The sequence below is a fragment of the Peromyscus leucopus genome, chromosome 6 (genome assembly GCF_004664715.2).
Source record: "Peromyscus leucopus breed LL Stock chromosome 6, UCI_PerLeu_2.1, whole genome shotgun sequence".
NCBI classification, from domain to species: domain Eukaryota; kingdom Metazoa; phylum Chordata; class Mammalia; order Rodentia; family Cricetidae; genus Peromyscus; species Peromyscus leucopus.
Genome location: NC_051068.1, coordinates 67,032,438 through 67,045,455, shown reverse-complemented (window position 1 = coordinate 67,045,455; position 13,018 = coordinate 67,032,438). Strand labels below are relative to the sequence as shown.

At 53.0% G+C, this 13,018-nt stretch overlaps 1 protein-coding gene across 4 annotated transcripts; it reads right to left on the bottom strand.

The window, feature by feature from the left end:
- Positions 1-445: 445 nt before the first annotated feature.
- Pklr (pyruvate kinase L/R) lies at positions 446-8,290 on the bottom strand. 4 transcript variants are annotated; one of them, XM_028890840.2, is made up of 11 exons: positions 8,166-8,290; positions 7,026-7,208; positions 4,760-4,851; positions 4,544-4,675; positions 4,233-4,419; positions 3,665-3,935; positions 3,399-3,549; positions 3,015-3,167; positions 2,754-2,920; positions 1,354-1,535; positions 446-884 (listed from the first exon to the last, which is right to left on the bottom strand). In XM_028890840.2, the coding sequence occupies exons 1-11, from the start codon at positions 8,263-8,265 to the stop codon at positions 778-780; spliced, it is 1,725 nt and encodes a 574-aa protein (XP_028746673.2). In that variant the 5' UTR covers positions 8,266-8,290; the 3' UTR covers positions 446-777. The 4 variants fall into 4 exon arrangements, with proteins under 4 accessions (XP_028746673.2, XP_037062674.1, XP_037062673.1 ...); XM_037206779.1 differs by lacking the exon at positions 8,166-8,290 and adding an exon at positions 7,814-7,904; XM_037206778.1 differs by lacking the exon at positions 8,166-8,290 and adding an exon at positions 7,795-7,829.
- Between the last annotated feature and the right edge of the window lie 4,728 nt (positions 8,291-13,018).

Here is a 13,018-nt window from a genome sequence, read left to right as displayed (position 1 = left end):
AGTAATTGCACCATGTGTAGGGGGAAAAAAAAGTGGCTGTGAACAAATTTCTGGATCATCTGGCCCAGCTGAGCAGTGGCCATGAGAACAGCCAGATTAGTGGCTTATAAATTCAGCTCGGAGGTTGAGGAGTCAGTAAGAAAATAAGGCTGCCTGAAGTCCAGTGCGGAGGCTTATGCCTGTAATCCCTACCCTTGGGAGGGTCAGGCAGGAGGATTTTTATGAATTTGAGGCCAGACTAGGCTGAGATACATTGAGACCTTGTCTCAAAAAAAAAAAAAAAAAAAAAAAAAAAAAAAGAGGCAGCCTGGCTCAGTTTTTCCCAGTACCCATCTACCCCAACCTCCTCTAACCTCTAGCTCTGTGCTCCATGGCTCCATGAATATTCTGCCCTGACTTAAGGCCACCAGAAGATGACATTTTGCTCAGGAAATGGTCGAGAGGGTCACATCAGAGAACAGAAGTGTTTTTAAAATAATGGTTCTATGGAAATTGGACAAGATCACCCTGTTTCCACTCCCCCCATTCTAGTGATCGGGAGCCTAGAGGAACAGAATTAACCAGCTGGGCTGGGATTAAAGGCTCAGGGCATCTTAGACTCCACTGAGCGGATTGAGGTAGGGATTGATGCTGCCGGGTGGCCGGTGCATAACTGGACAGACATTCAGGGCCTGTGTGAAGCACAGGGATGGGGCTAGACGGCAGATGTGGGGCTGTGGGAGGGGGTGCAGGTTGGAAGGAATGGGGTGCAACTAGGTCAGAAGGGGGAGAGGCCCTTCAGGGTATGCTCAGCACCCGCATGATGTTGGTATAGCCAGAGCCAGGTCGCCAGCCTGTCACCACAATCACCAGGTCACCGACACGGAGGAAGCCCCGGAGCTTTCCTGGGGGGTGAAAAGTGACAGTCAACGAAAAACCCAGGTCACCATCACCATCCACCACCCCAAAGCTACCCTGTAAGAGGGAAGGAATGAGGGGTGTGTGTGGATGGACGCAGAGTGCGGTTTCTAAGCTTAGTTAAGCCTTTGCACCCATGTGGCTGACTAATGGGACAAGGCAGGGGTGGTCATGATGATTATACATTAAAATTTAGTCCCAGCTCCTCTGGCTTTCGGCCCCCACCTCTCCTTGCTCCTGTGACCTACTAGGTATGGCAGACAGCTGCAGACTTCTTAGGGAGACTTCTGCTCTCCCTCCCTCCTCTCAGCTTAAGCTCCCTGCTTAGCATCCACGACACTTGTCCATCTTAGTGGTTCCTAGGGAAACTCTTGGACCAGTGAGGACAGGCACAGCCTTCGGGTCGGGGTGAGAAGCCAGGCTGGGGAGCAGAAGGGTAAGGTCTCAAGGGCTTACCACTTTCGATGCCAAATTGGACCCTTCGGTCCACATCATCTGCCCAGATGGCCTCTGGCGGCTCACGGTAGAGCAAGGGGAAGACTCCTCGGGACAGGTGGACCTGTCGGGCAGCCTGGGCAGAACGAGTCACAGCAATGACAGCCGCCCGAGGTCGGTACCGAGACAGGAGCTGAGCTGAGCTGGACGAGAGGGAAGACGGTTAGAACATCAGTGTCGACTTTGAGAAACTAGAGTTTAAGTTAGGGCTCCAGATGTCACTAAGAAACCATGTTGCCCTGGGTAAGTTACTCTTCTCTAGCCTTTGGCATGCTCACTAAGTACTAAGTACCCGCCAAGGCTGGAGAGGTGGCTCAGCCATTAAGAGCACTTGCTGCTCTTGAAGAGGACCTGTGTTCAGTTTTCAGCACCCATGCGGGGGCTCACAGTTGTTTGTAAGACCATCTCCAGGGGCTCTGACACCCTCCTCTGGCCTCCACTGGTACCACACATGCAAATGATGCAGACATACATGTAGGCAAGATGTCCATCCATAATTAAAAAGTAATAATAAACAACATGAAACCCAGTCTAGAGAGATGGCTCAGTCCGTAAGAGCGTTTATAGCTCTTGCAGAGGACCTGAGTTGGTTCCAAGCACCCACATTAAATAGCTTACGACTGCCTGTAACTCTAGCTTCAGAGGATTCGACATCCTCCTCTGGCCTCGGGTACTGCACACAAATGTGTATCCCCCCACATACATACATATAATTAAAATAATAATAAAAAAATTAGAAATGTAAAACCAGCCAGCAATTCATGGTGGCACCAGCCTATAATCCCAGCGTTTGGAAGATGGGGGATGAAGGGTAAGTTCAAGACTATTTAGCTAGGTCGATTTCAGACTAGCCAGGACTAATGAGACCCTAATTCAGGAAAATCCTACCAAACAACAAAAGAGGGCAGAACCGTCTAGAAGATGTATATTTATATCATATCCACCCTCCCTATGACACTTAGTGTGGCTTGTTAATCCTCACAGCCCCATGGGGGACAAATGACAGACTCACATAGACCCAGGGAGACAGACGGCTTGTGGGGCCGAGTGAGTCACTTAGGGGCCCACTGCTGAGTTTGAGAAAACCCTCAGAGGGCAGGCTTCCTGGGCTCTTCTGCAACCCTTGGCATTGCAAACCGCTCTCAGGCCCTGGAGCCCCAATGCCCTGAAACCAAGGTGCTTCGACTATCACCTACTGGATCCCTGGAGCTCACAGGCAGAGGTCCGGGGTACCCAAGAGCTGTCTTTCCTGGTCTCTAGCATTCGTGGCTATCTCTTTTCTTGCCCTAAAGCAACACTTTACATCACCCATTGTGTCCGCTGCCCCCTCGCCAGAGCCCCGTTTCCAGTTTGCCTCTCACCGGCCAGTCGTGGTTAGCACAATGATGGCCGCGGCACAGCACTTGAAGGCCGCCTCCACGGCTCCAATCGCGGTGACCTCGGTGGGGTCACGGCTCAGGGGCGCTGCCCGACGTAGCTCCTCAAACAACTGGCGGTGATACACGGCAGCCTCTGCCTCGCGGGCAATCTGCAGGCACCAGCAAGTCGGGTTCAGAGGAGTCAGTGGGGTCCCCGAGGGGTCTGAGTCCCTGGCCCATCCGCTTTCAGGACTGAGTTCCTACCGCGTGTTGCATCTTTACAGCCTCCACAGGGAAGCTGCCCTTGGCGGTCTCCCCAGACAACATGATACAGTCAGCCCCATCCAGCACCGCATTGGCCACGTCGCTTGTCTCCGCCCGAGTCGGTCGAGCCTTAGTGATCATGCTCTCTAGCATCTGGGTGACACCATGGATGTCAAAGCGGTAGAAGTCACCTTCTGATTGGGGACCCTGCCCGTGCCATTTCTATGAACGCTGCACCCTTAGGATGCCAGGATCACAGCGAGACCCTGGAGAGTTCATGTCATCTCTACCTAACGTTGTCCTTTGTGACCAGACACTAGAGAGCAAAGTGTAGACTGAGGTTGCTCAGCATCTTTAACGTGCAGCCCAGGGCTCACTCCGTACCTGTGTGGCACAAACAACTGGCTTCCCAGCCAGGTTGCAGCGTCCGATCATCATCTTCTGAGCCAAGAAAACCTTCTCAGCTGGGATCTCAATGCCCAGGTCACCACGTGCCACCATGATGCCATCGCTCACTTCTAGAATTTCGTCAAACCTGGGAGGTTGAAGGAATCCAGACTGTGGCCGAGCCAGGAGATGCTGGGAAGTGGGGTGCAGGAGAGGGAGAATGGGAAACAGAGGGGCTGATGGGAGCAAAATCCAAGCCTCACTTCTTCACGCCTTCATGGTTCTCAATTTTGCTGATAATTTTGATGCCCCGTCCTTCCGGCCCCAGGGCAGCCCGGACCGCAGCCACGTCGCTGGCTTTCCGTACAAAGGAGGCGAAGATGATGTCCACATTATGCTCCACCCCGAAGCGCAGGTCCAAGAGATCCTGCTCAGACAGCCCAGGCAGGTCCACCTCAGCATTTGGCAAGTTCACACCCTTCCTGCTGCCCAGGACACCACCGTGTTCCACTTCGGTCACCAGCCCCTCTGGGCCTGCGGGTATAGAGAGAGTCAGCGTCTGTCAAGGCTGCCGCCGCTCTATGGCGTGGTAGAGGAAACGAAGCTTGAAGCCTCGAGGAATCAGGGACTTCTGAGCCCTTCACCCCCTCCACACACACCAAGAAGAGATATCAAATGCCCAGCCCCAAACCGTGTCAAGGGCAGGGGACCACCAGGACAAATGGGGAAGTAGGCACAGCCAGGGGACGGTATGGGTGACCCAGAGCAGACCCAAGAGAAGAGAAGGTGCCCCGTCTCAGGGCACCATCTGAGCAGGAGGCACTTCCGCACCGATTTTCCGCACCACTAACGAGATGAGGCCGTCGTCAATGTAGATGCGGCCCCCCACTGCCACGACCCGGGCGATATTGGGGTAGTCCACCCACACTGTGCGTGCGTCGCCCCGTGTCCGGAACTCCGGGTCCACAGTCACCAGCACCTGGGAGCCCTTCACAATCTCCACCTCCGACTCTGGGCCCTGGGGGCGAGGCCAGAGAGACATGGGTTTCCAACGCAGGAGGGTAGGGCCAGCGCTGACCCTCTCTCCCGCCCCCAGGGCTCTAACACTCCTCTGGGCCCAGGCCGACCCACAGGCTTCTCACCCCCTGCAGGATCCCGGTGCGTATCTCAGGTCCCTTGGTGTCCAGGGCGATGGCCACAGGCCTGTAGCTGAGCGGAGAGGTTGCAAAGCTCTCCGCCGCCTCTCGGATGTTGGCGATGGACTCTGCATGGTACTAGCCGTGAGAGCGGAAATTTCAAGGGCAAGTGGGCAGGACCTGGGGCATCCTCCAGCTCCGCCCTCCAGGACCTCCCCACACCTCATGAGAGCCATGGGAGAAGTTGAGTCGAGCAATGTTCATCCCGGCCTTGATCATCTCCTTGAGGCGTTCCACAGAGCGAGATGCTGGCCCTGGAACCAGAGATTCCGCTATGAAGTTCCTCCCAAACCTGATTTTATCCCCGAATCCATTAGCACCCTCTGAGAGACTGCCCCATCCCAGTAGTCCTTCATTCTTGGAAGTTCCACTCCAACCAGCAGGCACCCCCTTACGAAGGCAGCTTGTGGGGATGTTTAACCTCAGCCAGGACTTAGGTACCTTTGCTAGCAAGCGGCTTGACATTAAATGCCTCACTATGGAGGTTACTCTAGGGGTGAAGGGTCAGAACGCGAGGCAGGCCAAGTAGAGCTGCGTTCTGTCCTGTTCTCCATCCTCCTCATCCTAAATCAGCAGCAGGTTTGATACATGTTCCTCCTTCCCCTCCCTTCCCCCGCCTCCTTTCTTTTTTTATTTTTTACCTTTTTTGTTTATTTGGTTTGGTTTGGTTTTTTTGCATCTCCTCTCCACCCCAGACAGGGTTTCTCTGTGTAGCTTTGGAGCCTGTTCTGGGACTCACTCTGTAGACCAGGCTGGCCTTGAACTCACAGAGTGCTGGGATTCCCACTCCGCCTCCTTTTTTGCGGCACTGAAGATGGAGCCCGGGGCCTGCTCCATGCTGGGCAAGTGCTCTACCACTGGGCTGCCCCCCCCCTTGTTTTTCTGTCTGCCTTCTTTTCTTCCATCCTTCACAGTCCTTCCTTCTGAGACAGGCTCTCCTGTAGCCCAGGCTAGCCTTGAATTTGCTATGCTGCCGAGGATAGCCTTGGACTTCTGACTCTCCTGTTCTCACCTCCCCTGTGCTGGGATTAAGGATGTGCTCTACCAAGCCCCATTTACGCAGCGCCAGGGACAGAACTCAGGGCTTCATGCTCACTAGGCACGCACTCTACCTGCTGAACTACACACCCCACCCTCTTTTCCTTGAGACAGGGTCTCATACAGCCTAGGCTGGTTTGAGTTCTTTTCTGTTTGTTTCATTTTAGTGTGTGTGGTCAGAACCCATCATGTGGGTTCCAGGGATCGAACTCAGGTCACCAGGCTCCATGGCAAGAGTCTTACCTTATCTTACCAACCCCTAGGGCCTGAATACTTCTCAAGTGATAGTGTTAAAAAGAGTACACCAGGAGCCTGGCTCTCCATCATGTGTGTGTGTGTGTGTGTGTGTGTGTGTGTGTGTGTAATAGAAAGAGAGGGAGATGTGAGTGATGTGTGTGTGTGTGTGTGTGTGTAATAGAAAGAGAGGGAGGATGTGAGTGATGTGTGTGTGTATGATGTGTGAGTTGTGTGTGCAATGTGAGAGCTGTGTGTATGTGTGAGAGTATATGATGTGTGAGCAGTGTGTGTGTGATATATGTGTGTATGATGTGTGTGTGATGCTCGAGTGGCGTGTGTGGTGTGTATATATGTAGTGTATTTGTATGTGCATATGGTATTTGTGTGTATTTGGTGTGTATGTGCATGTGTAGTGTGTGTGTCTGCCTAGACCTCAGCTCTTACCGTGGGTACCTTGACTCTGTGACCCCCTCTGTCCGTGTCCTTGGGAGACAATCTGTGTGCAGATGACACTTTCTTTCCATTTTCTTTCTTATTGATTTTTGAAATAGGGTCTCTGTTTAGCCCAGGTTGGCCTCAAATTCACAACAATCCTCAGAGCTCAGTTTCTCCAGTGTGACTTTGAATTAGTTACATTTTAATAAGCCATTGTTTGGTATTTGTTGTCCCACCTGTAGACCGTTTATTTACTGGTCTACTCCCAATTCCAAACCCTGTCTTCCGGGTACTCAACACGTGTTTGTTAAGCTGGGTGGTTCCACATAACTGTGATGTTACTGCAGCAGCCTTACAAGAAAACCAGAAATTCAAGGCTCAGACTATATAATATGGCCATATAACAAGCCTAACACCACCCAGGGCTACCCGAGACCCTGTCTCAAAAATGCAGCCTCAAGCCGGGCGGTGGCGCACGCCTTTAATCCCAGCCCAGCACTCAGGAGGCAGAGGCAGGTGCATCTCTGAGTTTAAGGTCAGCCTGCCCAACAGTCAGAACTACAGAGTAGAAAGACCTTGTCTCAAAAAACATCAAACAACTCCCCTTCCCTGAAAAAAACAAACAAAAAACAAAAAAACCCTCACAAGTATTTGTTGAATGAATGACCATCTCAAAGGTTGCAAAAAGGAGGAGGAACTTTGAGCGGCGCGAGCTTACCAATGGTGGCAATGATGCTGGTGCTCCGAGCAGCCACAGGCTCTGAGTCGATGTCCAGGAGACAGAGGTGTTCCAGGAAGGTGTCTGCCATAGCTGCGGGCAGCTGCTGCTGCTGGAAGAAGGCGGTGCCCAGCTCCTGGGTCAGCTGGGCCACGCTAGCCCGCCGGAGGTATCCCGCTGGCCCTGCAGGAGAAGGGCACTCAGGGTCGTGCACGGACACCTGCTTGCCCTCCACGGGTCTCCTGGCCGTGCACGCTCTATCCATTCAGCTCTCCAGGGTGTGGGAGGCCTTCCTTCCGTGTCGTACACATGTTACTTCATTTGGTCTCAAGGGTCCTATGGAGCAGGCTGTTGGGTGCACTCTATCCCAATTTTACAAATAAGGAAAAAGACTTCAAAACGATAAAATGCATTGTCCAAGAAAAATGCATCTTCCAAGTAAGATGATTCAAATCTGGGTCTAGCTAACCCCAAGCTCAAGTTCTTAATATCCCTGCTAGAAAGACCCTTCCCCACCCCAGCCTCCTTTCAGACCACTCAGCCTCAAACTGCCCAGACGGCTCCTTCAAATCTACGTTTCATTATTGAGCTCCGGAATCACCCAGTTCCTTTTCCTAAGACCCCTGTTTACTTCCTTTCAGCTCCAGGCCATTCGCTGGCTTCCCGGCTCCCCTCCAAGTTCCCTCCATCTACCCAGCGCTGCTACAGGCCCCAGGGATCCTACAGCTTGACCCAGCCCAACTCAGCAGGGCACCCGGCCCACAAGTACCCTCCATGCTGCGTCCCACCTGCTGGGTCTGTGGGGCTGCTTTATGCTGTGGGCGGCCAGTGGTGTGAGGCTGGCTCAGACGAGTCAGCCCCGAGGACTGGTTAAACTATAACCAGCAGCATCTCTCTTGCCAACGGAAGCCTCGTACACCGAGGGCCAGAGTCCAGGGGCCACGGGAGTGCCCCGTGGCATCCATGCTGCTGAACCCCCTTTGGCCCGTCTGCCGAGCCTGGATCAAAGGCTCAGACCAGGTCCGCACTCCACACATGTGATACTGTAATGGACGTCCTTCCCCCAAGGCCTCCACCCCCAACTCTGACTCTACCCTAATTCCCGCTCTGTTCGGTGGTGGCGTCCCTTTCTCTTCTTACCTCCTGGAGCCCCACTTAGGGCAGACTTTGCTAAGTCCTTTTGGGACCTAGAGATCCGTGGTGAGAGCTGCTGGGGTGGACCGTGCTCTTGGACAGACATGCTTCCAAAGTGTGGGGCTGGGGCTGGGGCTGCAGGCAGCACCGGCTGGGAGGACTGGGAGGAGAGAATGCCTTAACTGCTGTGCTTATCTGAGGGAGCCAGAGAATAGAAAAGGGCACGCCCAGGAGGCAGCCCCATGCCCGCACAGTCCCTTCTCCAGGACTCCCAGGTTCTGTGCCCACCTCTCCCCTCCCCTAAGCCGTCCAGTTTTCCTGATCACTTTTTAGTGCCTTCACACTGTCTGGTCTTCAGCTCCAGTAGAGAGACCGACTGATTGCCGATGACACAATCCCTTTCTCTTTGTATTTTCCTGAAGAGAGTCTTGGGTATATTCTCCACACAAGGGCGTGAAGGCTGGGGACTCGAGTGTGGGAACGAGGGAAGGAGAACCCTTTGACAGCTAAAGAGAACCCTGTGAAAGCTAAAGGCTACCCCAGTTTCTCCTATTTGTTTGTCTGTGAATCCAAAGATGGCACCATGAACATTTCTAGGCACTAATTAATAAACTTGTCTAGGTTGTCATTGATCAACCATATTGATAGACACTTGGCCAAACTTCTTCAGCCAACACACGGATGATGCTTCACCCAACTCACTGTTTATCACGGCACCAGGGAGAATGCCTTGCATTACTGACCACCACGAGGGTAAGCTGCAGCCCTGCTGGTAAAATTCCCTCTAACCTTCCACGGACCACCTGGCACTTACTGCTTTCTTTGGAATCCCAGCTGGCCCCATTCTGGGGGTTCTCCTGACCCCACTCTTGGGTGACTTTGCAGGTTCAGCCTTGATAAGACAGTGGTAGTGTCTGGAAAGTCTTTGGTGGCATTTATCACTATGACATTGGCCAGTGCTTGCCTCCTCACCGCCATCTAGTATTTATTGCCCATCTTCTCTGTGGGAGTCGGGGGGGGGCAGATGGAACCTTTCCCATCTGTGGATTATAGTACAGTGGGGAGACAGGCTGATAGCAAAGAAATAAATGAATGCCGTAAACTGGGTGAGGGCTGTCAGGGATGGATCCCAATCCTGGGGCAGAGAGGCCAGTGGGAGCAGGGATGTATCTTAGATGCCTCTTAAATAAGATGAGGGTTTCTTTGACGTGATTCTGCTTCAGCTGAAGTGCTAAGGATGAGAAGGAACCAGCAGGGACAGAGGGAACAGTTTTCTGTAGGTGAAATAGAAGCCATAACTCTGAGAAGGAAGAAGCGTGTTGTGTAAAAGAGGCTGGATGGGGGAGAACATGGCCATAGTAAAACTGGGCTCCTCAGCGGGGCGGGTATTGATGCCAGGGACATAATATGATCCAAATAAGGTTTTCAGTAGCTCTAGCTGATGGATGGAGTCAGTAATGGATGCAGGAGACACTGGTGGGCCTTGGGAGAAGATCTGGGTTCAAGGTGATGGGCTAGCCTGGCTGGCACTGTGGAGAGGGAGTTGTCTGTGAGATGTGTTTTGGAGAAAGGTAGACAGAGTGGAATGTGCAGGAAAGAGAGGCTTTCATTCCGTGGAGTGTAACGTGGAGAAGTCTGGCTTTGTGCTGGACTCGCATGTCCTGTCTACGTGCCCTTCCAGAACCAGCACTGAGGCAATATGGGCAGGAAGAAGCCATCTTTCTTTGAGGCTGGCCTTGAAGATGTGAGAGCTAATTCTGTAACACCCTACCTTCCTGGGATAGGGGAGCAAAGGGCTTTCCTGGGGAGGTGAGGCACAAGGCTTCGGGCTGGGTGGGGTCTCCCGTGGACTCTGACCTCCTGCGCTAGTGACAGAGGCCATCTGCGTCTAGGAGCGCCCTTTCTAGAGCCAAAGGATTAAGGAGGAGCTGAGGGGTGAAAAGGTGCAAAGGATATTTCAAGGGGCCTCTAATAGAACGCCCAAGCAGGTGAGTGGAGAGCAGTGCCTGTTGCCCACTGAGATAAGAGAGGATAAGATAATAGGTTTTAAATGGGGGAACCCAGCTGGGCGATGATGGCACACGCCTTTAATCCCGCACTTGGGAGGCTGAGGCAGATGGATCTCTGAGTTCGAGACCAACCTGGTCTACAGAGTTCCAGGACAGCCAGGGCTACACAGAAACCCTGTCTGGCAAACCAGGCAAGCAAGCAAACAATGTGGGGCCCAGGCTTCTGGTTTGGCCAGGCTGTATTTGAGGTGTCAGTTCATCACGGAAGTCCGGGGCTGACAGCTGGATTGATCCTTGAGCACTCAGCACGGACATACCCTCGCTTTCCTGTCAAGACAGGAGGACCCGAGGAGCTGAAGAGGTGAGCTGGGCGTCCAGGTCCACTCCAGGCCAGACTCTGCTCCCTTCTGCTCTGCTTTGGGGCCAGAGGCCAAAGACTTTGTCCCATGGCTTCTGGAGTCTGGTCAGTGGAGAATAGCACCCTGGAAGACTAGCTGAGGAGAAAGAGGCTGAGCACAGGCTCCTAACAGAGGAACCTCTCTGTCCAGATTCTAGGAACCACCTCCATCCTCAGCCTTTTGGGGTAATGAGCTCACAAAGGCTGATGTCGGCTGGTGTGCTGCGGATTACTGATCCTGCTGCCCAAACCTCCACAGATGATCCTGTTAAACTCCAACTCTCTAGTCCAAGGGAACACTCCACTTCCTGGAGGATCTGTGTCCCGGGGCCGATAACTATCTGGAGAGAAAGTTGGGCTTGAGCCTGCCTGACCCCACTGGACCATACTCCTTGCCTCTGGGGACGTTTCCGTGGAGGGAGGAAGAGAGCTTCAGACTCTGGAGTTGAAAATGAGAGTTAGGTGGTGTTGGGCAAGTGAGCACCAGGGTCCTGGATGTCAGCGTCTAGAATACGGAACAAATAGCGTTGATAACTCGTCACCAGAAAGGATGTGGCAGACATCAAGGACTGCAGACTGGAGCCTCGGGTTTACAGAGTCAGGCGGACACACGGGACCTGTCAACGTTTTGTCAATATTATTTTTTTTAAATCGAGTTTAACTATGATTCTGAGTGCCCATCCGTCCTCTCAGGAAATTCCACTGCTTTTCTCAGGGCTCTCCTCACCCAGATGCAAGGCTCTCCTCATCACTTCTCCGTTCTCTCTAAGGGTGCTACATGTGGGAATCATTGATACCTCTAGGTCACAGGTTCTGGGCCCCAGTTCTGGGTGCAGCTCACAGCTTCTGGGAACCAGGACACTCCCCCCTTCCCACCCCACCCCTCACTCTACTTCCCACACACAGCTCACCCAGGCACATCGAAACTCGCACACGTGCACACACTCAAGTGCACACCCACCCCATGCCTCCAGCGGCCAAGTGCAGCAGGGTCCTCGTCTCAGAAGGCTTTGCTCGGCACACCCAGCACAAGGCCTGAGGCGGCCTGAGAGGGGCGCTAGAGAGCCGCGGCGGCCTGGGCGAGGCGGGGAATTCGGCGTCAGCTCGGTCCTCTGTGAACTGAGATAACCAACCCGGGGAAGGGTGCCGGGTGATAAGGTCGGAGCTGTGAAGCTTGCCCGGGTCCCTGCACGCGCCCCAGCCGCTCCTCCCTCCGCGGAGGCCAGGTGTGTTCCAGATGTGCTTCTGCAGATTTGGGAGGATGTTTGTGCCGCACACGAAGTGCACGTTCCACTCTGGAACCGGGTCCCCGAATTTCCTGTATATCCTGCCAGAAATAGGCCATGAAGAGAGGAAAAACAGGGGCGGACCAACAGCAGCACAGAACGACAAACACCCGCCCACCCCACCTCCCCACCCCGGCTTTCTCCCCGCCCTACCTAGCAAACCCACCGTGGACTCATCCCCACTGAGAACTCAGCTCAGTTTTTGTCGGGGACTCCCTAAAATGCACCCACTGTACCCCTTGATTCTCCAAGTCAGGGATCTGTTGGAGCGGTCTTAGAAGCTTATCTGTGCTCAAGTCAACTTCTGCCCTGTGCACCGCCACCCCCAATTCCTTTAAATTTCATTTATGTATGTGGGTGTTTTGTCTGTATGTAAGTCTGTGCCATGGGGGTGCCTGGTGCCAGCCAAAAAAGGGCATCGGATCTCCTGGAACTGGAGATACAGATGGTTGTTAGCTTTGCTGGCACCCTTAAAGAGGCTTCATTTTCTTCTATAATTCGGTTAATTTAGAAAACACAGGAAGGCACATCTTTTAGAGCAGTACTGTTATATCTCAGCTACTCAGAGAGCTAGAGCAGGAATATCTCATGTCCAAGGCCCACCAAGACTGTAGAGAGAGTTCAAGGCCAGCCTGGGCAACTTAGCAAATTTCTCTCCAGATGAAAAGGTTGGGTTGGTGAGATGGCTCAGTGTGTAAAGGTGTCTGCTCCCAAGCCTGACTATCGTCCCGAGGATCCACGTGGTAAAGGGGAGAAGTGATTCCTAAAAGTTGTCCTCTGACTTCCACACCATGCTGGGTACCAGTGTGCCTGTACACACACCCATATACTCAAATAGATTTTAAAAATGTAATTAGGAAAAAAAAAAAAAAAAGAATGAATTTGGCCAGGCATTGAGGCACATGCTTTTAATCCTGCCACTCAGCTGGATCTCTGTGAGTTTGAGGCCAGCTGGGTCTACAGGGCAAGTTCCAAGTCAGCCAAGGCTGTTACATGGAGAAACCCTGTCTCGAAAAATGAGGGAAAAAAATAAATTTGAAGGAAAAGAAAGAAAAGTACACCAAGGTCTGGGGATGCGGTCCAGTGGTCCAGCTCTGGCCTACTGTGTGTGAGGCCCTGGGTTCAGCTCCCACTACCAAAGGGAAAGGGTGATCTAGAACATGTCAA